The 13,483-nt window shown below is 39.8% G+C and overlaps 1 protein-coding gene across 2 annotated transcripts in view; it reads left to right on the forward strand.

Annotated features, from left to right (window-relative positions):
* The window catches only part of unc5cb (unc-5 netrin receptor Cb), a 162,657-nt gene extending 149,218 nt beyond the window's left edge, over nt 1-13,439 (forward strand). For both annotated transcript variants that reach the window (XM_084745674.1, XM_084745675.1), the window contains 7 exons: nt 27-114; nt 278-449; nt 6,372-6,605; nt 7,225-7,374; nt 7,467-7,631; nt 9,520-9,698; nt 11,990-13,439. In XM_084745674.1, the coding sequence (XP_084601800.1) occupies nt 27-114; nt 278-449; nt 6,372-6,605; nt 7,225-7,374; nt 7,467-7,631; nt 9,520-9,698; nt 11,990-12,149 (1,148 nt within the window). In that variant the 3' untranslated portion in view covers nt 12,150-13,439. The remainder of the gene's footprint in view (nt 1-26; nt 115-277; nt 450-6,371; nt 6,606-7,224; nt 7,375-7,466; nt 7,632-9,519; nt 9,699-11,989) is intronic.
* The last annotated feature ends 44 nt before the right edge of the window (nt 13,440-13,483 follow it).

Here is a 13,483-nt window from a genome sequence, read left to right on the forward strand (position 1 = left end):
TGTCTGTCTGTTTTTGTGCTCTCCAGGGGTGAGTCTGCTCATTCCGGCAGGGGCCATTCCTCAGGGCAGAGTGTACGAGATGTATGTGACGGTTCAGAGGAAGGACAACATGAGGTACGCAGCACCGCCTGCCACATCAAATGCCCCAGAGCTGTGTTTACCCCTGTCAGCTCCGCCATGTCACCCATACGGCGAGACTGCTGTCACATTGCCACTAAACAGCGTGTGTGTGTGTGTGTGTGTCTTTGTGTGTGTGTTTCTCTCACTGCACCTCCAGGCCCTCGGTGGACGATGGCCAAACAGTGCTGGGCCCTGTGGTGAGCTGCGGGCCCCCCGGGGCCTTGTTGACTCGGCCCGTCATCATCACCATGCACCACTGTGCCGTGTGTGACGGCCAACAGGATTGGCTGATCCAGCTCAAGAACCACTCACAGCAGAATCAGTGGGAGGTGAGATGTGTGGGAGGTGTAACGGATGGCTGTATGTCTGTCACTCTGGTCAACTCGTATGTGCCCTCGTCGGCCACTTCAAGTGTTAAAATTATAATGTTTGCCACCTGAAATAAGATGCACATATGCAGGCTTGGGACGTAATGGATTACATGTAAAGGATTGCATAAGTAAGGTACAAAAAAGATAACTGTAATCCATCACAATTACAGAAAAAAAGATTTAACCAGATTGCAGATATATTTAGTAAAAGTGGGGTTTATTAACAGGATTACAATTTTAAAATGTATTTTAAAATACATGTTTTTTTACCATGTGCAGTGCACAAATATTACAACTCATCTCTGGACTCAGTGAAACCATCTAATCTTACATTATCATAGCCTTAAGTGAAAAAAATGCTTCACTGGGTGGAAATTTCAACATTGTTTTGTAATTAAATCAAAAAATAGGAAAAACATAACAATACAAAGACACTTCTGCCTTCAGCTGGTGAAAATACCGCCATCATCCAAGAACTCAACATCTAATTTAACAAAGTTTTTACAGGCAAGACGAACCGCTAATGTTAGCTGCACAGACCAGGATCGTGTGGGAATAAGTTAACTGAGTTTACTTCTGCATAATTACCACTATAGCTAGACAAACAACAACAACAAAAAAAACATTTAATTAGGCTCAAAAATGTAACCATATTTGGTATTGTGGTATTCCAAAAGTAATGGAAAGTAATCAAGTTGTGTTACTTTAACATTGTGATACTCTAATCAGGTTACTGACTTTATTTTTTAACAATTAGTAATTCTATCAGAACACATTTTTGAAGTAAAGTTCCCAACCCTGCACATGTGTGATTTTTCCATCCTGCATTTGGTTGGTTGAAAATTCTGCTTGGCAAAGATCAAAGGGGCAAGATTGTGGAAAACAAAATGATGAAATGGCGAGGGATGATAGATAAGAGGGAGGAGGTGAAGGGGATCAACTCTCTGCTTTGTTTGTGCAGCTAAGCACTCAGAGCAAGCCCCTGTTGCAACCAGGTGCTGAAATAGTAAACCTCTGATAGCAGGGATCAGGCTGGGACTGTTTTTCCCCAGACTGTTTTCGTCTACCTTTATGAATGCCTATTTTTGTTTGTGTGTATGTGAGTGTGTGTCTGTGCTGTGCTTGTGATTTTGGAAAAGCCCCGTGCCTGTGAGCTCCGTCATTAAGAGTGCTGATGATGAAAAGTTGGGTTGCTGAGGGCAGCAGTGTGAATTCTGTCTATCCCCTTCTCTCCTTCTCTTCATCACTTTCTCTCTGTCACACACACGGAAAAAGTCCAATTATCGCAAAAGGGAAAATTTGTAGAGAAACCATGCATCTAACCTCATCACAAAGTGCTTTAAACGTGCAAGAAACGGTCCAGTTATCATCTCTCTCCACAAAAATCTCCATCAGTAGTACAGCTCAGGTAATAATACCACAGACCTGGTTGTAGGCGGTTATTAGTGTCTTTTTCTTACCCGTCAGGAGAACAATTTTGGGTAAGTTTTCCCTCCATGTGTTTTTAATGAACTCTTACAGGCAGGAGTGTTCTGAGACCTTTTTAAAGGTGAAGGTGCTCCAAGTATAAAAACAAACCACCAGCATTTGTGTAGCAGCAGGGCAAGCAAAAATGAACAGCATCAGAGACATGATACAGAAGTCTGTGCAGGCAGACTATACAGGCCAGTCATATATTGAAAAGCCACCTCTTTAGCAGCAGCCTATATCCAATATATGTCCCTCTGCCAGCTCATCGTCGAGTCCTGGCCTGAATAACATCATTTTCAGGAAGTCTTTGCACACTCTTCACTGCTGATGTGATGATATGACTTATGGAGCAGAAAGAAACTGCCAGACTGGCCCCACATGCCTTTGTGACAGTGATGAATTACTCGGGGGCAGCCAATAAAGCTCAGCGTAAACTGAGTATAACTATTGATCAAGGGAGAAATCTTCAGTAAGATGTTGGGGGGGGGGGGTGGTGGTGAAGTCTGTAGGAGTGGGGGCACATATGTTTATATAGAAGCAGATTATGAGAGACAAAAGAGGAATTACACAAAGAGGTTATAATATGTCTGTCTGAGTCAACTGATTGATTATTATAACAAGATATTTCTTTTTTTCATTTCTCATGCAGATTACCATTTACCGTAATTGACATTTGTATATTTATTACATTAATATAAACTAATGAAACAGACAGCTTCACTATTTACTGAATTTTGTGGACTGTTTGACAATTGAGAACAGCTGTTTTGTATAATTCAAACACTTTAGTACAGTCAAACTGTATACAGAATTTATCTTACTACAGTTTTGTTGATGCATCTCTGTTGGCATGTTTTGGCAGTTTGTCAGAGCTTCAAGGAAACTACATTTTTCATTGGATATATATGTGATGTTCACACATATATGTGATACATGTATGTGTTCACATAGACTATGAAATCTGATTGATCTTATTTGATAAATTTTAATAAGGGGAGACAAACCTCTGCTCTGAACCGTGGGCAGCATAATAAATATCTCTGAATACTAAAATGTTGGTGCTACCAGCTAGTTAAACAGGTAGCTTGTTACCAAAGATTGGACACAACCTGCACAAACTATCTTATGAAGTTGTAGTATAATTTTTTAAAATCAAAACCTTGTTTAAGCAAAATATCAGAGCAGTTTTCATTATGTTAATAAACCTGCCAGTCCTATGAACTGTCTCCTGACCTATTCTTCTCCCTACCTGGCCATCCTATCACTCTGCCATCTGTGCTGGTGACAAATGACTGACGTCAGTGATCTGCTATAGCTATTAAGGAAACATAATTTAAAAAAAAAAAGGGCAACCCAGTGAAAGTTCTGATTCCACACATTCTTACATCACCTCATTTATGCCTTTATGGTCTACAGCTACTAAGAAAACATTGTTTTAATTATTTAGACCAAGAAAAGTGTAAAAATATATATGTCGTTGAAGGCGTGCGAAGTTAAGTGTCCCTTGATGTCATATATGTGACTTTGGAATCAGTTTAATACTGAATATTGAGGGGGGTTTCTCTCAGATTTCAGGATCTGATGATGTGTCTGGTCATTACAAATATGGGGGGAGGGGTCAAATTTCCGCATCTCATACATCGGAGGGGATGTAATCCCCTGTGCTCCGTGGCAATTACCCGTTTGCTATTGATTACATCTCTGACCTGTCAGAAATGCAGATGGTGATATCCAAGGTGATAGCTGCATCCTCTATATGAGCTTCTCTTCCCACTGAGGCCAGCCTCCATGCCGCTGTGTGAAATATTGCTCTATATGACACGCTCTGTCAAAATGCGTATTCATCACTGCAGCAGAAACAGGAGAGACGAGCTCCTCCTGAAGAAGTAATTCCTGGATACGTGTAGATATAGTCATCACCACCCAGTAAAAAATAATCAGCTCAATTGGCATCCAGAATGGCACACCCCTCCCCCGTCAACGCAAACACACACAAATGCTCACACTATCACGGAGGAATCGTGGTGTTGTGATGATGATGAAGACAGCAGGTCATATAATGAGGAGCATGTGGGGCTTTCTGCTTCAGTAACTCTCCTACAAAGATTCATCCTCCCACGCCTGTGAAGGAAAAGAAGAAATCTCTGCTCGTGATGTCAGATATTAGTGAATAAATTATGCCGTGTGAATATGTGAATGTGTGTTTGCATGTTTGATTGTTTGTGCCCACACGCACACATGTATGAAGCCTACTTTTCCACTGTGTGTTCTAATTATCCCCCAATAAGGAGCCCCAGTACCATCCCCCAGGAGCAGTTAAAGAGTCTAATGATCAGCCATAATACTGCTGTTAAACGGCCTAGCTCACAATAAAATACTGTAATTCTTCTTCTGTCTCTCATAATAGGCTGAATTAATGCCAATGTGCTGCTCACAGGAGTGTTTGGATTAGAGAGAGAAAGAGAAAGCAAGATCAAGAGAGATCAACAAAGAGGGGGAGAAAGACAGACAGAGAGAGAGAGAAAGAAAGAAATCCGCAGAGCAGACAGTCTTAATGAAAGAGAAATATGTCCTGGCATTAGTGCGATCACAGGGGTCAGCTGCAAATGTCTGGATACTCACTCTTCCATTACCTCACACGCATAATGGCAGGGTGTCAGACATTAGTAATACACACTCACTGAGTGTAATATCTGAAGGACACGGCTTATTTGAAGCAGCCATGACCCTTGATTGTACTTTCCTCCTCCTTAAAATGACATTTAAATTCAGTTTAGTTTCAATTAAACAGAATCTAAAAAAAATAATACATGAATTAAGCATAAAACTAGACAAGCTACTTCTTAAAATCTCTGCTTCCAATTTAGCGATCAATTTCCAATATGACAACAAAAATGTGTGTCGTACATTTTGTCCATGTTCTTGCTGAACTCCATGACACAGGCAAGTTCCTCAAAACAGTAATTAGAAATGTGACAAATGAAGTTGAAGTACACTGTTTCACACAGACAAACAAATGCACCAGATCAATTTCGTCACCATAACGAAAAAAAACAGAACAAATTTGTAAATGTAAATTAGGGAACAAACTGTGACTGCTTTTATGCTTTTGATGTATATTGGTGTCTTTATTACTTATAAAAATAAAAGAAAAAGGAGATTAATCAAATGACAAAGTAAAACTAGTATACAATTTGAGTTCAACTTGCTCTGCCTGAAATGTATTTTGTAGCACTTTAGACTGAAATAATCAAAATATAAAGGGTAACTTGTATTTTCAATCTTTTCCCATGTTTTTTTGTCTACGTGACTAACCTGACCACAATTTTTGAAATGTGTCCAGTATTGAGGGCGAGCGCTGACACTATGCTATAATGTGGACCATCAAATTGCTTGTTTTTCTCGCTCAGGTTGTTACTCCGCGTGTCTCACAACAGTGTGCAAAAAGATCGCTTCAAAGACAGACCTTTTTTAAAGAGCAGGATCTTTTTTGCTTAACCAGAAGCAGACGATTTATTACTCTTGCCAAACTCACCAGACTCCCTTTGCGAAAGTATGATTTTAACATTGTCATCTTCATTCAGATTCAACAAAAATAACAAGCAGAAACAAAATCACACTCACCAAAAAACATCTTGGCTCACCACTCCAACAACGAAATAAACTCTTTCTGTACACGCCATTTCTCCCCACTGCTTGTCTCCCTCATGCACCTCTCTTAATATTTTCACATCTTCGCTGGTGAACAAATGGTTTATTTTAACCAAGATGTTTTTGGTGCGTTTTATTTTGTTTCTCCGGAGTTTGAATGAAGATGAGGAAGACAATGTTAACATGACAAAACGGAGTCTGGTTAGTTTGATGAGCCCAGTAACCAAACCATATCTTAATCTCTGTAGGAGTCTTTTCGATGATGTTTTCAGACACTAACAATTTGAGCCTATGCGTGACAAAAAACAAGCACTCTTAGTGAACTTTCTTTGATGCTGCACAGTTTCCTGGATGGATTATGTTGTGGCTTAGTTTTGCTTCTGCTTGCTTTCTCCATTAGTCACTTTGACACAAAAATGTGGGAAAATGGGGTCCAGGTTTTAAAATACTAAAGTTACCCCTTAAATTAGATCTAGAAGAACAATAGTTTGATAATGTGTCTTGGAGACACAGAAAGCAACAGTTTTTTCTCAGCTATTAATAGATATATTTTGACCTTACTTGCCAACAAAAGAAAACTTACAGTACGTAGGAGGGACAGAAATGTTATTAATCATGTGTTCTTTTGTTCTCATCTTTTAATAATGGTATTTTTCCAACCACAAACGCTGCCACATGCAACTGTTTCTCCTTATTTTTTATATTTAGCTTATCTCCCACACTTGTGTCACTTTTTCTTTCTTCCTGTCCACGCTGTAGGATGTGGTGGTGGTAGGAGAGGAAAATTTCACCACGCCGTGCTACATCCAAATGGATGACGAGGCCTGCCACATCCTGACAGAGACTCTGGGCACCTACTGCCTCGTGGGCCAATCGCTAAGCGCTTCTACCACCAAGCGCCTCAAACTCGCCATTTTCGGCCCTGTCACCTGCCCTGCCATGGAGTATCACATCAGAGTCTACTGCCTGGACGACACGCAGGATGCACTCAAGGTAAATAAACACCAGGTGTCATTCTGTTTTTGCAAACCGTTATGTTGCAGCGACGAAATGTGTTTTTTAGGCATTAATGATGCCATTTGACTGAATTGTTGATGTTTGTGTGTGTGGGCATAGCCAGCAGCTGAGATGTGGGTGGCAGAATGAGAAATCTTTTCGTTGCTGTGTCACAATAGTGTTGCTGCTCCCAAAAAGATGTAGCTGCTGCCCCAACACAAAATAAGCCACATTTATCCCCTGACTCTGCTGTTGTCTCCTTCTGTTTAATACCTCCATCTACCTACACGGAGGAAAGATAAGGAAGGATTATTATACTGCGCAAGGATATTAAACACGGTTATTAAGTTTGGGAATGGGGTAATGAGAAGTGATAGTGATCCTGCTGCAAGGACATTGAAGTTGGTTTCAGATGGCAGGTCCAGATTCAGCTTCATAAAGTCCTGAGGGAATGTGATGAATATACTAGAAAAAAAAAAACATTTCATTTGTAAATGGACTTTGGAGCGTTTGCAAGAAACTGCTGAAGCAAACAGGAAATAACAACAGTTTACAACTGCACAAAAGAAACAAATTTGTGTTCATATACTAAACAAGTGTGTGTTTGTGTGTTCAGGAAGTCCTACAGATGGAGAAGCAAATGGGTGGGAAGTTGTTGGACGAACCAAAGACTCTCAACTTTAAAGACAGCACCCACAACCTGAGACTTTCCATCCACGATGTCCCGCACACGTTGTGGAAGAGCAAACTTCTAGCTAAGTATCAGGTAAGCTGCTTGTGCAATCCTCTCAGAGAAATAACCTCAACGTTTTCATCTGACAGCTGAGTAAATCTTCGGCCCTCCTCGTCTCTCTGCAGGAGCTCTCCTTTCAGCAGGTGTGGAGCGGCTCACAGAGGAACCTCCACTGTTGCTTCACCCTGGAGCGGTTCTCTGCCAGCACCGTGGACCTGGCGTGTAAGATATGTGTGCGCCAAGTGGAGGGCGAAGGACAGATTTTTCAGCTCGACACTACACTTTCAGAGGTAATGTCGGGTCAGCGCATTCCTGAATGCAACCTAAAACTCTCATTTTATTCAAAACGGCTTAAGGGTGGGTTCATACCTAAAGGCTCTGCTCCAGAATCAAACAAATGTCAGGATGACACATTGTGGAAGTTTTCCAGCTACTCTGGTTTGCATTTACAAAGACGAAACTCAAACAGTCCAGGAATAGTGGATGGGAATGTTGCTCAATCATTGGTCATATATTCAGCAAGTAAAAACAAACAATTTGTAAACTCTCCAGGTTTCAGTTCAACCAGACTAAACAAGGCTGATATGAATGTGCTGAGCCTTCACCTGTTGCTCCGCCAGTGAGAATATATGTCTTTTTAACTCTCCTAGCAAGGCACTTGATATTGCTGAAGTGATTCTCCCCCAACACACTCACAGTGGATACCCAATGTACTTTACTTCTTGAAATAAGAAAATATTAAACATACCCTACATGGGACCATTACTAAAGTGGCAGCCTTTCATCACGTATATTAAAGACTTGGAGTTCCAACCCGTCCTCTAACTATCTGAACTTAGTGTCGGATCCATAGATACTTTTCTGTTTATACTACTCATATCACATGTACTTATGAAAATACCTCAGTCATTATCTGTATAAAAACAACAGTAATGTCACTCCCCCTCTTTCTATTATGGTATGTTTTGTATTAGTACTTACTATTTTGTTTGTTGTTGTTTTTTTCTTTTCTTTTTATTTCTATATCCTTGCATTTAGCTTTTCTGTATTTAATGAGAAATTGTTACAGATACATTGTTTAAAAAATCAAAAGATCCTTTGAACTCCCTTTTATATCTGTTTTCTCCACCAGTTTGCACTCCTGGCCAAAATACATTCTGATGATTTTTTTTTTCAGCTGTGATTCAGAATGAAAATCTGCAGAATTTAGAGGAATGTTTTCTTCTTTATTTTCTGAGAAAGGGATAGAGAATAGTCATTTAAGACAACAGAGATTGTTTTTTGAGCAAAAGTAGACATACAATACAATAAAACAGTGTAAAATTGCCTCGAGGTGGACTGAAAGAAATATTTAGTAGGTTTTAGTATAACCTTTAAACTTGACATTTTATTTCATCACCAACAGTCCAAAACAAACTCTGAACATTTGTTGGAAAGTCAGAACTGCAGAACCATTAACCATTAATCATTCATCTCCCAACAATTACCACTTCAACTCATACTCAAACAAATATATAAACAAATAACTAGCAAGGTCCTTGGTTACATTTTTAGTTTCACAGGGAGCATCTCTATATGTTTAAAATCTGCAGATAATCTGCGGTGGTGTCGTTGTAAGTCTGCAGGCACAGATGAATGAATTGCATCTTTTTTGTAACGTTCATGGAGACTGACAGAGTGCAAGACAGGAAGTCTCGACCCGGCGGCCTTCATACAGTCCTGTGTATGACAGGCCAATGCAGAGCAGAGAGGGAATAATCACCCTGTAGTCGTGCTGTACTTGCTTCACAAAGGCCATCTGGCTAGGAGAATAGAGCTTGAGGGATGGAGGAGTACACGGGCTTTGTGCTCAGTAATGAGATGAATTACAGTACATGCAGTGCAGAGCTGTGTCCCTGCCTGGCCTTGGCTCATTTGTCTCTGGGTCTCGGTCTGGTTTCTGTAGCCAGACCTCTGGCACTTAATCCTCCAGATGCAATATATTTGAAAATCACTCAGCATGCATCAATAAACGCATGGCAATAAAATGAATAATTTCCACTTCTTATACAACCCAGAGACAGAAATTTTCTCTGCTACAAATCCATTTGAGCAACATTATGTTTGGTTTTGTGAGATGGTGTTAAATTATGTACATGCATCCTGCTACAGCCTGTGTCTCTCTGTCTGTGCCTGCAGGATTCCCAGAGTATTGACACGTCCCTGCTGGACCCCGCCAGCAACATCACCACACTGGTGGGGCCCAATGCCTTCCGTATCCCCGTCTCCATCCGACAGAAGTTGTGTGGCAGTCTGGACGCGCCGCAGACCAGGGGGAATGACTGGAGGATGTTGGCCCACAAACTTAACCTTGACAGGTGGGTGGAGGCACAGGACTGTCTGGAGGGAAAAGGACTGAGACAGTGACTCAGATTTAGGCCCATAGTGGTTCCAGTCTGGCTACAGGAAGAGGCTGCCAATAGGCTTTGCTCATTTTGTTAAAGGGATAGTTTGGATTATTCAATATACGGTTGTATGATGTATAACCTGCTTTTTAATAGGCTTTACCATTCTGTCTGACACCATTATATAAATCAAATATTGCTCTCTTCAAACCAACCAAACTCCATATGCAAAATCAATAATTTTACCGCACAGAACACAGGAGTTGCTGATCAACCACTATCTTGATCTATTAGCTTTTTGTGTCTTATTGTGTGATTTCAGTGAATCTGAAGTAACCTTTTGCAATTCCAAAGTCAAACAGTAAGACAAACAAACTAACAGATTGAGGCAGTCCAGTCCAGCAACTCCAGTCTTCTGCAAGGTAAAATGACTGATTTTGCCTATGGAGTTTTGTTGGTTCGGAGAGAGCAATTTTCTGTTTATTTAACAGCAGTTTTCCATCAGAAAATGTTGTCTGACAGCAAAGTAAAGCAGTGAAATTATTAGAAATATAGTGTACACTTCAACTGATTTTATTTTTCCTAGGTGGACCTCTTTTAAGTGGCCCTGTTGCTTCGAAAAGTTGTTAATGCGCACTTTTAGATTCCACTTCCTTTTTTTTTTTCATTAGAAGTCCATATCAAGATCACATAGGGAATAAAACTGTAGATAACAATTCTGTTTTTATTTAATTTTGATTATTCTGTGGGAATGTGACTCATTCTGATAAATATCTGTTGAATTGAGATTAGTTGAACCAGACTGAACTGAGACAGACACAGAGAGAGACAAAGATAGCATGATGCTGCTCTTTTCAAAACGTCACCCATGTGTCTTTGATAGTCTCGTATGCGGGTGTTTGCGAGTGTGTGTGTGTGATGGAGGTACCGTGTGTGTCCATTTATAAGGTCCCAGCTCAGCGGGGCGGCCTTATCACAGGCAGCAGCTGCAGATTGACGAGACCACTGACAGAGTGTGGCATGAAGGAAGGAAGGAGAGTGCAGGGGAGAGAGTTGAACCAGCCTCTCCTTCACAGCCCACAGTGATGACACACACAGTGTGTACGTGGGGCTCATTAGTTTTAATTTCAAATAAAAATCCAGGAATGTAAGGGTGTTTATTTTGAATATCGAAAACTGGGTGACAACTCGATTAAAAAAGAAACATCTGCATGTGAAGTGGGATTTTAAAAATATCCTTTCCAATAAAATGCTCTGGAAGTTAACCTTTTCTTAACTTACTTATTTAAAAGAGCCTCTGGTGCCTAATCAGCTGCTCATTTGCATATTTCCCCACTTCATTTTAAATAAAGTAGATATGTTTTTCTGTGCTGTGGTTGTCACAAAAAGTTAATTTACTATAAACTACAAAAATTAGCACTTTCTTGCAGCAAGAATCATGGAATCCAAATAAAAATTAGCTTTAAACCAACTGGCTCCTTACAAAATCTACTTTGAAAAAGAGACTGGGGACGGTTGCCACACTTTTCATTTCACTCAGTTATTCAGAGACTATTTGGACTAGACCAACCAAATCTTTATATATTAAACTTAGATCTGCCTGCTAATTATCCATACCATTCACAGATGATTATATATGATATATTGTTCACAGTATTTATTTGAATTGTTTTGAACTGTCCTCAACTCTTGGGAAGTAACCTTTTCTTTTTGTCTCGATAAGCATTGTTTCTAAAACATGCACGGTTTCACAATAATGATATAGCATTATTTATGTTTACAATAGTAATATACTTGTATTTATGTAGTAATGTTTCAAATGATTTTGTGTGTTAATGCATAGGATGTTACAGATGTTTTTTTGCAAATCCAAACTAGGTAAGTTTTGATGCATTCATACACAAGGTTGGGATGGTATGACAAAAATACAACTCATGAAAAAAAAAAAAGTATTTTATCATAGACTTTTTATTGTGGTATTATCATCGTACCTTTTTGGATTTTTCAAGTTCAAGTTTTCAACTCAGGATATGCAGATGGGTATCATCACTCTAACATGTTTCTGATGGGAAGAATAAGGCTTCTTGCAACCATTCCCTGTTGCAACCATCCCAAGTCTGCCCTACCAATGATAAAGCTAAAAATTAAAATCATTTTTCAAACCATGTCAGCACACCAGCCAAGTCCTGACTTCTAATTCAAGTTAACCGTTCATCTCCGTTTCTTAACCATTCCTCTCTGTTTTGTCACAATCTTTCACTCAGGTATCTTAACTACTTTGCTACCAAATCCAGTCCCACGGGAGTGATCCTGGACTTATGGGAGGCCCAGCATTTTCCTGATGGCAACCTCAGTCGCCTGGCCCAGGTACTGGAGGAGATGGGACGCCATGACAGCCTTGTTCCTGCAGTGACTGAACACTGACACCTGCGCACCCGGGAGTGTGACATTCCAGGGAGGAAGAAGACGTAAAAAAAAAAAAGAAAATAAGAGAGGGGGATGCCCCAAAAGCAGGAGAGTCATTTGGCATCACGATGACAAACAGTGTGTGTGTGTGTGTGCACACTCAGAAGAAAAGACTATAGAAGATCTACTCAGCCATGACCCAGTTAAACATTGGCAACAAAGGGTGTAAAAACTTGGAGGGTAAACAAGAATCTCTGCCAGTCATTTCTCCCTGGCTGTTCCTCTCCTTCTCTCTGTCCCTCTCTCTGGTACAACGACTTGATATTTTTGTCTCTAGTTTCCTTGGAAACAGCTGTCCGGTTATTTGGACGGACTGTGCGGATATGAGGATGATGCCCTTTCCATAGACATAACAGTGTGAGTCATGAGACACTTTCAGAGGTCAAAAGGATCAAAAGGAGCAAGTCTCAGAACAGAGGAAGCATCTCTCGCGCTCCAAAATCAGTCTCCATAGCAACTCCATGGATGAGTATGTGTTCTGTGATAACATAGTATTTAATAATATGCCTATTTATACATATCTTTTTTTGTTTGTATTTTATGCTGCCTGTTATGGAATCCTTTGCAGTGTCCTCTCATGTTTTGTTTCTTTTTTCATTGTTTGACTGTATCATAGCACCCCCCGGTGGACACTTGCAGTAATGACTCATCCTGTCAGCCGCATTTACATGTACAGAAGGAAATCGATGATGTAATCATTTTACAGTTTTAGTGTTGCTGTCGTAACTACTATTAATAATACTTTTTTATTCATGTTTTGTATGACTATTGGTTTTCAATTATGTGAGCTTGTTTTACATGATTCTTTAAGTCTTTAAAACATTTTTTGATAAGTTGCATTGGTTATGTTTTTTTTTTTTTACTTTCTTTTATTTTGCATGTTTTTTACAAGATCATTTGGCTAAGTCTATTACCCCTTAAAGGGAAAGTTCACTCCAAAATTAAAAAAAAAAAAAAAAAGAAGAAGAAGAATGACCACTGTCTTTCTACTGTAGAAAAAAATAGTCCCTACATGAAAATGTTCAAAAGGTGTATGGATTATCTTGAGTAGCCAGGTCATGATTTGGAAAAGAGACATTGGTTTTGAGATTTTAAAATATATTTTGGCACTTTGAGCACCACAAGCTGAGAGCCAACTAGTTCCACTGGTCACACTTTATTTGAAGGGGTGTGCATAAGCCATTACACTTTCATAACCATGTCATGACGCCTGTCATGAACATGAAGGATCCTTCTGTCAGTGATGTCATTCAGTGTCATTCTGTCACTTATGTCATTCCTAATAGAAAATT

The sequence above is a fragment of the Lutjanus erythropterus genome, chromosome 20, assembly GCF_056507025.1.
Source record: "Lutjanus erythropterus isolate fLutEry1 chromosome 20, fLutEry1.hap2, whole genome shotgun sequence".
NCBI classification, from domain to species: Eukaryota; Metazoa; Chordata; class Actinopteri; order Lutjaniformes; family Lutjanidae; genus Lutjanus; species Lutjanus erythropterus.